We start from the raw sequence: 9,919 nt of genomic DNA, 5'->3' as shown, positions 1-9,919 counted from the left end.
ATTATGAAAATATACACGTCCAATTAGATTGTATAAACACAAATAACCAAAATAAATTATATTCAAACTTTTTAATTTATTTATCTCCTAACGCACTTATTTTAAGTACTGCAACTTGTATTATCAGAAAATAATGATTTCTTAACGGAACTGTGTACTCTATGAAAAATGTAAAATCGTGGAGAGAGGCTCGTAGCTGAATGTCGCTTAATATCACTTAATAATTTCAAAAAGCATCGTTAATATTAAAGATGTTATTTGACAGTTTGACGAATATATCACAGAATGTGATGAGGAAAAGTGCGTGCAAAGGAGGAAAACATCGTCGATGACGCACTAACACGCTATTAGCGTGTTAATTAATTTTCACGGGGCTGTGTAAGCGCGCTGTTTGTCGAGGGAAACGACACCGACACGGTCATTTGTCACCTGGGGAAAAAAAAGCTGTTTCGAAATCACGGCGGCCTCGATCATTTGCGCCGCGTACGCGACATTTCTAATGTCTGTATTCTCGACTCTATTTAACGCCACGATTATTTGACGGTAAAATCATGACGCGCAATCATTGCATTCTGTTTAAAGCCGGACACCTATTTTGAGATTTCATGGTCATAATATGAAATTAACGCGTTCCGAAATTAAATGGCGATTGCATACGCTAATAGCTCGTCTTCGTCCATATGGTCAGTCGATTGTGAGTATTATCGGTTCTTCACTTAAAATATCTAATTTTGTAACTTCCTTCATTTATCGCGAATTAAAAGAGCCAGTCTGAAAGCTGCTACCTCTGAGAATCTACAGTTGGTTTATCATATCGCGGCGAGATTGAAGAAGAACATGGAGATCGATTGTGTTATTTTAAAACAAAGGGAAAACTATAAAAATAAGCGCTATAGAATATTTATATTTTCATTGGAGCTTAGTACATTTGCTCACTTTTGTAATTTTCATTTTATTTCAAGATATACACACATTTCAAGAGATTGATCTCAAGTTAATAAAATTGTCAGGGTTTAATAGAAAAAAACAGCTTTATAAAGTGTGATTTACAGTGTGATTTACATGTGATTAGTTCTTGCCCTTAATTTTTCACAGATCTAAAGGTTGGTTGTTCTATCCTCGGATAACTGTGTGATAATTTATCTACTGGATAAACAAAAGAATAAAAGAGTAACAGAACAAGGATCATCACACGCGAAAGGTATTCATAATCAGATCCTTATATTCAAAATCGTGATTTAAATACAGTCTTAAGAAGTCAGAGGACCGTCTTAAAACACTAAGACAATCTTGAAATGAGAATGGACTATGAATACCGTTCTTAAATGACATAAGTTGCATAACCAGTGTAAAACCGCCGAACGATTGAGAATCCAACAAACGCCATATTGATTTACATAAGATGCTCATTAGTTCAGCAGCTTTTTTTGCTAAGGTTATGCAGCTTATTTCATTTTGTATGTGATGGCTTAAGATAATGAGCTGAAGTTTACTTGAAGATGGAACAAACAATCCAGCCTAAATGTGTAAACTAATATTATTAGGACTGGTCTGGCGTAGGACTAATCATATTAGAACTGGTTGTTTCATCTTCGGATGAACTATGTAATAATTTACCTACTGCATAAACAAAAGAGTAACAAGCATTCTATAATAAGCCATTAGTCATAGCTCAGAAATTAAAAGCTGGAATTTGACCAATCACAGTCGTCAATTTTCAACTTCTAACTTCTGATTTATGAGTAATGGCTTATTGTAGAATGGCCATAATGAGCCTTCTACAATAAGTCATAAATCAGAAGCTAAAAATTGACCAATCGCAGTCGTCAATTTTTAGCTTTTGACTTCTGATTTATGACTAATGGCTTATTGTAGAAGGCCCATAAAAGCATAAGAAAGTAAGAGAGTAAAACAGTGAGCTGAAGTTTACCAAAAGATGAAATAACCCAGCCTTAAAGAATTTTACAAGTGCAAAGCTACTTTTTCTGATAAACGCAGCTATTATTTCGCGTGTAAATTCATAGTATTGTTGAATTACTATAATTTAATTATGTAATTTATAATCATTTTCAAAGTCAATTACAATTTTTTTGTATAATTATAATTATAGCTATAATTATTTCACCATGCAATTGCAGTTAAATACCAAATAATTTTTCAGTGTATATGTCAGAGCTGTTCCTTTCAGCTACATATTTTTTTCTATCGTATGCAAAACGAGATACATTTGGATAATCTCGTTTAAGAGAGAGAGAGGGGGGGGGAGAGAGAAACAATTGGAAAGAGATTATATGCTAATGCCCGTTTCTACCAATTTAGATTAACTTTAATCTTGGTTCAACTTACTCTTCATCTTCTTCTTGGAACTAGAGAAGAAGAATAAGTTGGATTAAGATTAATCTACATTAATAGAGACGGATATAAGAGAAACAGATCAGCAGGGAACGTAGAGAGAAATTACGAGACTTACATGCTCTACAGCTCCAACTTGACTCCAATTTATCCTTAACGTGTCCGTAATATATGACGAAGATACAAGAAACGCAAACAAAGTAACAAACGCGCACTATTAATACGGATAAATATCTATTTTTCGCAATAGGCGAACGTAAATGTGGCGCGAACGACGACGAGAAATCTGTTTGAAAATGTCGTCACTGACAAATGCAAATCGAATGTTTCACTGTGTCGCCGCGTGAGGGCGCCACTTACTGGATGCCTGTTTTATCGGCTTTTAGAATCGAACCTAACCATCAAAATACTTCAAAAGCTCAGGTTTGTCTATTTCAAGTACTTTAGATAAAATATTGAGCTCAATCTAAACAATCTTATTCGAGAAAGTATTTAAAAAATGTATTTTAATTCGATAAATGCGAAATATGCTTTTTCATTTCTCAAAAGACTAAATCGAAACATATATTTATGTTATTTATATTTGTCTATTATATCTACTTTTCTCTCTCTCTCTAATCTCTGTATTTTATAAAATCAGAGGAGAGAGAGAGAGAGAGATATGCATAGGACAATAATTAACGATTATAATTATTCAGTAATTAGTAATCTTGTAATAAACACTAATTTTGTAAAATGTAAATAATATAACAAGAGGAGCTAAAATAATCGATCATGATTAAAGGGTCAATCATTAATCGCGAAATGATTGCACTTTTAATAATCAGAATGGTGAGACTCGACGAAGAATGATGAACTTTTCCGAGATTACTGATTGTCAATTAATTATTGATCGATTCTGCCGGAGCCTCAGTCTGTCGCCGTCACTGAACTAGCTTGTTGTCAGCATGAAAAATAGGTATCGTTCGCTCACAGCAGCTGCTCGTGACGACGTGTGATGAGAACACGGAGACGTGTCACGAGGTGCACCCATCGCGCGATTTTGGATCGTCCGGAGTGCGTGATAACAGATAGCTTCTCAACGATGACCCTCATGATAATTTCGCGTTATGCTCTGAAAATAACATTTGGCATAACATGCAAATATTGCTAATGTATCTGATGAACATTCACTGATTTAGACGTCTCTTTTTCCGATACGTTCGTGATAACGCTGATAATGCACTATCTGTGAGTTTAATTTAATCCGCTTTTCTTTTAGGAGGGAAAGGAAAGCAACCTTTTAGATTTTTACTTTGCAGTGCGTGCAAACGTGTTATCAGCTGCGATGCTGCGATCATCACAAATACGTACTGTTGCGTTACGCAATCGATTCGTGTGGTCTACGTACTGAATAAAGTAGTTCGTGAAAAGGAGAAAGAAATTAATTCGGAAATTTCTTTGTGTGAAATGTTTCTTGGAGCATAAATATTACTTTCCCTCTCTCTCTCCGGGATAAGAAACTCGCTTTAAAATTATAATTCTTAAGTATTTTAAATATGATGATGCATATATTAAGTTATTGTCGCACAATGCACATTGCATTAATTTATTTGTGTAATTGACCTGTGAATGAATACAATTATAGTTTATGAAGAGAAGGATAAGAAGGAATAATTTGAGAATCTTTTTTTTTATATCGGTTGTTTCTTGGAGTATATTTTAGTATAAGAAATTCGTTCCAAAAATAATTTTATATGATAATTTTGTATGATTGTTGCTTTACGATGCATGTTATATTTATATTACGGTTTTCGTGATTAATGGACAACGGAAGTTAAAAAAAATAGAAGGAAGAAAAAATAATTTAAAGATTCTTTCGTGTATCATCTAATTATTCTTTAAGTGTATCATTTAGAGATAATAAAAATCGTTTCTTACACTGAAAAAAAAATTATGTTATATCAACAGCATTATTTTAATTGAAAATAATTTTATTAATTCAATAATACTATAAATTAAAAAAATGCGTCATGTTTATGGTTTAATAAAATTTTATTTGTTTCATTAATACTGTTGTTAATTCAACAAGATTATTTTTAATTAAAATAGTGCTATTGATACATCTCTTGTTTTTCAGTGTAATTAATTCTGTATTTTATAATACTGCTTTATAAAATATGACTATGCAATTTTAATTAATTTTTTTCTGGATTGTTCGGAAATTTTGATTTAACTGGGCTATCGATCATCATTGATAAATCTTTGTGAGAAAAAAAACGAGGGGAAAAAAGAGAGATCGTGAAATTAGATGTTAGTCATTGCGATAAAAATGACATACATTTTAAACACGCAGTTAATGTGAATAAAAACTAATTGATCAATCTCTATCGTGATGATAGAAATCGTACGGTCTATATCTGAGGTAACTACGAATCCAAAGTAATGGGAACGAACGTGATGACGTCTCTGACCAGGAGGTCTGCATCGCAGCTGAATTATATATGTCGTCATCAGTCTACGACAAGGTATCGATCTCTTTGTAGGGTTTACATCGTGAAATCCCGAATAGCTTACTTCCATCCCTTAAAGTCCTGCGGAATGACAGCGTTTAATAATGAGCGCCATTTAATCCGGCCCAGAACTGTTAAGTTCTTGTCCAAAGCAAATGCCTGATAATAAGCTCTTTAGCCGTGGATTAATAAACATCTCACGTACTTCGTGAAGCTACAGCTTGTTACTTAACACGGAGAAAGTTTGACGGGCATATATGTCTGTACACGGATTACATCCCCGTCTCGTGCATTTTCTCGCGCTGTAGAAATTCTATGTGTTCTATAAAATTTCCCGTAATGTTTGCTAAGAATATTCTTTGAATTATTGACTGTACCCAAATAGAATATAAAATCATCAAAATGACGTCAAGGTGATTCCAAAATGTTTATTAGAAATCATTTTTCAATCAGGTACGATTTATTGTTATTTTGACATTATTGAGACTTGTTGTTCTGTTTAGGTATCTTTTTTTTTAATATTTTATTATTTCTGCTACAATTTGCAAGATATTGCTCATAATTAATATGAATCAATTTTTGAAAGGATCCCACACAAAACTTGACTATGGATTTTTAGATTTCGGTGAAATTGGCTTAAACTGTAGTATGTTTTAGTTTTTGATTAACTGATCAGAAGTTTTCTTAAGCAAAATCATCAAAGAGAGAGAGAGATGCAAACTGTAGCATCACTTAAAAGTTGCTATTTTGCATCTCATTAGCTAAAAAGTATCTTTATCTACTAATATTATCTTTTAGTAATTGCACCTTAATATTGTTATGCACAAAATAATGAGACGAGTTAATTGGTGTAAGAAAAACGCATAATTATTTTAAGAAAAAATTTGTAGTTCGCAAGTATGTATATTGCATAATTTTTTGAAAAATAACTATGTGTTTTCTTTACATCAATCAATTCATCTCATTATTCCATGTATGAAATAAATTAAATAAATTAAAGTACAGTTACACACAAAAAAATTAAATAGTTTAATAGATAAAGATACTTTTTAGTCCGATTAGACTCAACACATTCAAATGGTGTTACAATTAAATCTGTCTTTTTTTATATGATAAATATGTTTGCCTAAGTAAACTTAAATGTTTATGAGTGAGTAAAAAAACTATAATACATACATATTAGTTTAAACCAATTTCACTAAATCAACAAACCCGTGTGGGATCCTTTGCATTAAAAAAAAATTCAAATTTGGCATTGAAGCAAGTCTGACATTTCGCCTGAAATAGCTCACCGTTGTTTTCCTTGTACAAAAAGGAACGATTCAGATGAATGGAATTTTTAGCACATGTCCCTCATACGACCTGGTAATCGTGGGTGGTGGCATCGTCGGCTGCGCGACCGCTCGCGAGATGATTATGCGGCATCCGAATATGAAAATGGCCATCGTGGAAAAGGAGAATGCCCTAGCTATGCATCAAACGGGTCATAACAGTGGCGTGGTGCACGCTGGCATTTATTACACTCCTGGAAGCATGAAAGTAAATTTTGATAAATTTCTTGCATGCAGTTATTTTAATAGCTGGACCTGAGATAATATTGACAGAAGAAATTAAAAACTATTAATCTTTATTGTCACATAATACGAGTAGATCGTCTCCCTTCTATTATCATTACAAGAAATAATATATTTCATATTCAACCTCTATGAATAAAAACAATTTTAATTAACTTGTGTAAAACAGAAAATTAATCAAATACTGATTATCCTCGCAATATTCTCAGAAAAATGTTAAAACATTCATGATTTGACATTATAGGCAAAACTTTGCGTGGAAGGCTTGAAAATGTCGTACGAGTACTTCTGCAAGAACAACATACCTCATAAGAAAATTGGCAAGCTGATTGTCGCCCAGAATCCAGCTGAAGTCAAGAGAATAGACGATCTCTTCATTAGAGGAACGAACAACAACGTGCCCGATTTACAAATTGTTGAGAAAGATTGCATTTCAAAATACGAACCCAAATGCAAGGTATATATAATGCAAAAATAATAAATGTTAAATATAAAATATAAATATAAAAATTGCATAAAAAATTGCATTAAAAAGATAATGTAATGTTAATGTCTTATTGTTATAAATTTACTTCCAAGTAAGTTTTAATCACACATGTATACATTCTTTCAAATACATATAAAAATAAAGCTTTTTTTTTTAAATAGAAATTTAACTCATCCTTGTATTTATCTTTTATATTTTAATTTTATTTTTAGTATGTTAAATAATAAAGAATTTATAACTGTATAAAAAGAATATAGTTTTAGGACACCATAAATAATGTATAAAATGAATAATCGAATTTTCTCGTTTCTTAGGGAGAAAAGGCTTTATGGTCACCGTGGACCGGTATAGTGGATTGGGCGGTCGTGTGTAAATCTTTTGCCGAAGACTTTCAGAAAATGGGAGGCGAGATCTTTCTCAATTTTGAAGTAATCGGATTTGCGGAAATGGCGGGGAAAGAAAAGAATCAATTATCTCCCATATCTGTTCAATCGAAAAACCGAGTAAGATTTTCTTTCGTAAGCCTTATCTTATTGCACTTATTGTCACATTAATAATCTAATATTCTGGCAATTTTTCTTTGAAGTGCATACCAACAAAATATGTGCTGACATGCGCTGGTCTACATTCAGATCGATTAGCGGTGATGACAGGCTGCGATGTAAATCCGCGAATAGTACCATTTCGTGGCGAGTATCTTCTGTTAAACGATGACAAACGACATCTCTGCACGACTAATGTGTATCCGGTGCCCGATCCCAGATTCCCGTTCCTGGGCGTGCACTTTACACCCAGAGTTACCGGTGAAATCTGGTTGGGTCCCAACGCTGTTCTTGCGTTAGCTAGAGAAGGCTATAGGTATTATTATATAACAATATTATATTTATACGATTTACGAGATTGAATAATATTCTTTACAAGTATCTCGCAAGGAATCTAAATATTATTATCTATATCCCCATTATTTAGATTTATACTATTATAATAACATTATTATTCTCTTTCTATTATAATACATTATTATTCTCTTTCAGTTGGTTTGACATAAATATAAAAGACTGCATAGAGATGGCAAAATTCCCTGGTTTATACAAACTATGCTTTCGGTATTTCGTACCAGGCTGCAAGGAAGTAATAAAATCGATTTTCTATCCCTTAGCTGTGAAGGATCTCCAGAAGTTTATTCCCGAAGTTACATACAAAGATGTAAAAAAGTCAGTATTTTATGCACTATATTCATTTATAACTATATCGTAAAATTTTCTCTCATTACCGTTAACAGAGGACCGGCGGGTGTAAGAGCACAAGCAATGGATAAAGACGGTAAATTAGTCGACGACTTCGTTTTCGACGAAGGCACCGGCGTGATCGGAAGCAGGGTGTTGCACTGCCGAAACGCGCCGTCACCAGCTGCAACTAGTAGTATGGCGATTGCAAAATTTATCGCCGATAAACTTGATCGCGACTTCAAATTATAATGCAAATCGATACATGTAATTATCTAATCGCTCAAATGTAAAATGTGAAACAGAATGAGTATTTAAAAAGAAGGTTCCCAAAGAAAATATAAATATTTTCTATGTGTCACATAATTTTTGTATTTGTAAGCAATTTATTATCTCAAAAAATATATATATTTGTATATTATATATCGATTTATATATAATAATATATATGAATTGTTATAGTAATAAATATTTAAAAAATAATTTATAATGAGATAACAGCAAAAAGGATCATTAGGTACATTTTATATATAGAACCTTTTAGCATTAATTAAAGTGCCTTAAAAAATGTGCTGCTACAAGTACTGACGAATATATCTGACATTAATATCTGTAATGAGTTCATGCTGTCTAAAAGCTGTAATTCATAAAATTTTGTACAAATTAATTAATAAATTACTTTCTATGGGGATATAATACATAAAAATCTCAGAAAATGTATAATAATATACAATAAAAGTATAAATTGAAGTATATGTAACAGTTATCACATACGTACAGATAAAAAACTGTAATTAAAAAAGTTTTAGATAATTCTAAGTTTGTTTCCTGATATCATAAGACGTGTGGTAGCAAAGTCCAATGCAGCAGTTAGATGGTATCCCATGTTTGAAAGCACAACTCCGTATTCGCTTAAAGCGAACATTGAATACACTGAAATTATATAGCAACTCTCTAAAATTCTAAGATAACAAGAACTACATTGCTATACATAACAATAAAAATATCAGTTAATATCTCACCGAAGGGTTCGCAATATTTATTATGTCTATAAAAGAAGTAGCATGCTATTACTATACACATCACATTCAGCATCATTGATCTCCGTTTCCACTTTAAGGAAGCATCGTTCGAGCCTTTTGCAATATTCAGGCAATTTTTTATAATATAATACGCTACGAACATGTATATAAATGACGTTATCAAAAAAGTTATGAAAGATATCTTATGGAACGCTGTAAAAAAAACAACACAGCGCATTAATTGTACTATATTATATGCTACACTTAATATTCATATGCATAATTATATAAATTCTTAGAACGCATGCAGGTCATACCATAATTCTCATTGGAAGTCCAAAAGCTCAGTGTCACTAGAGAAGTATTTTCAATGGCGTACATAACGAGCGCGATATTACTTAAATATTCTGCCCACTTATAAACATGCTCCTTGTAGTAACGATAATATAATGTAAATACTAAGGTTCTTAATAACGCTTGCAATGCTATAGCAGTCTTCCATACATCTTTCTGAGGTCTGTAGTGACCTATGGCTGCTGAGACAGATGGTAAAAAATTGTACACCTAGAAATTACAAGAAGAAAAAGAGATTACTTTTCATGAGGTTTGTATAACTTATATATCCATTTTTATTAATGTAAATTGATTTTAATCTTGTTTAATTTACTCTTTATTGTTTTATAATTCTAGAACTAGAAAAAGTACATTAAATTAAGATTAATTTATTGTAAAAGCAGACAAGAATCTGTTTATTACTGTTTATTAC

General features: G+C 32.1%; 2 protein-coding genes across 7 annotated transcripts in view; one reads left to right on the top strand and one right to left on the bottom strand.

The window, feature by feature from the left end:
* LOC108756830 (L-2-hydroxyglutarate dehydrogenase, mitochondrial) overlaps window positions 1-8,461 on the top strand; it is a 12,345-nt gene extending 3,884 nt beyond the window's left edge. The window contains exons 1-9 of one of the 4 annotated variants that reach the window (XM_018500917.1): window positions 2,733-2,775; window positions 3,299-3,408; window positions 4,734-4,859; window positions 6,188-6,383; window positions 6,663-6,875; window positions 7,220-7,408; window positions 7,492-7,763; window positions 7,940-8,119; window positions 8,188-8,461. In XM_018500917.1, coding sequence (XP_018356419.1) covers window positions 4,777-4,859; window positions 6,188-6,383; window positions 6,663-6,875; window positions 7,220-7,408; window positions 7,492-7,763; window positions 7,940-8,119; window positions 8,188-8,383 — 1,329 coding nt within the window. In that variant the 5' untranslated portion in view covers window positions 2,733-2,775; window positions 3,299-3,408; window positions 4,734-4,776 and the 3' untranslated portion in view covers window positions 8,384-8,461. Of the gene's footprint in view, window positions 1-2,732; window positions 2,776-3,298; window positions 3,409-3,444; window positions 3,583-4,637; window positions 4,860-6,187; window positions 6,384-6,662; window positions 6,876-7,219; window positions 7,409-7,491; window positions 7,764-7,939; window positions 8,120-8,187 lie in introns of those variants that run through there. The other 3 variants (XM_018500918.1, XM_018500919.1, XM_018500916.1) reach the window with 3 other exon arrangements.
* A 169-nt stretch (window positions 8,462-8,630) lies between these two features.
* Window positions 8,631-9,919, bottom strand: part of LOC108756831 (post-GPI attachment to proteins factor 2-like) — a 2,132-nt gene continuing 843 nt past the window's right edge. The window contains exons 2-5 of one of the 3 annotated variants that reach the window (XM_018500921.1): window positions 9,471-9,717; window positions 9,154-9,366; window positions 8,910-9,064; window positions 8,631-8,768 (exon numbers count right to left, since the gene is read on the bottom strand). In XM_018500921.1, the coding sequence (XP_018356423.1) occupies window positions 8,937-9,064; window positions 9,154-9,366; window positions 9,471-9,717 (588 nt within the window). In that variant the 3' untranslated portion in view covers window positions 8,631-8,768; window positions 8,910-8,936. Of the gene's footprint in view, window positions 8,769-8,821; window positions 9,065-9,153; window positions 9,367-9,470; window positions 9,718-9,919 lie in introns of those variants that run through there. The other 2 variants (XM_018500920.1, XM_018500922.1) reach the window with 2 other exon arrangements.

Source organism: Trachymyrmex septentrionalis, unplaced genomic scaffold (assembly GCF_001594115.1).
Source record: "Trachymyrmex septentrionalis isolate Tsep2-gDNA-1 unplaced genomic scaffold, Tsep1.0 scaffold13, whole genome shotgun sequence".
Lineage (NCBI taxonomy): Eukaryota > Metazoa > Arthropoda > Insecta > Hymenoptera > Formicidae > Trachymyrmex > Trachymyrmex septentrionalis.
The sequence above is the reverse complement of the archived record's forward strand: the minus strand, read 5'-3'. Positions and strand labels throughout refer to the sequence as shown.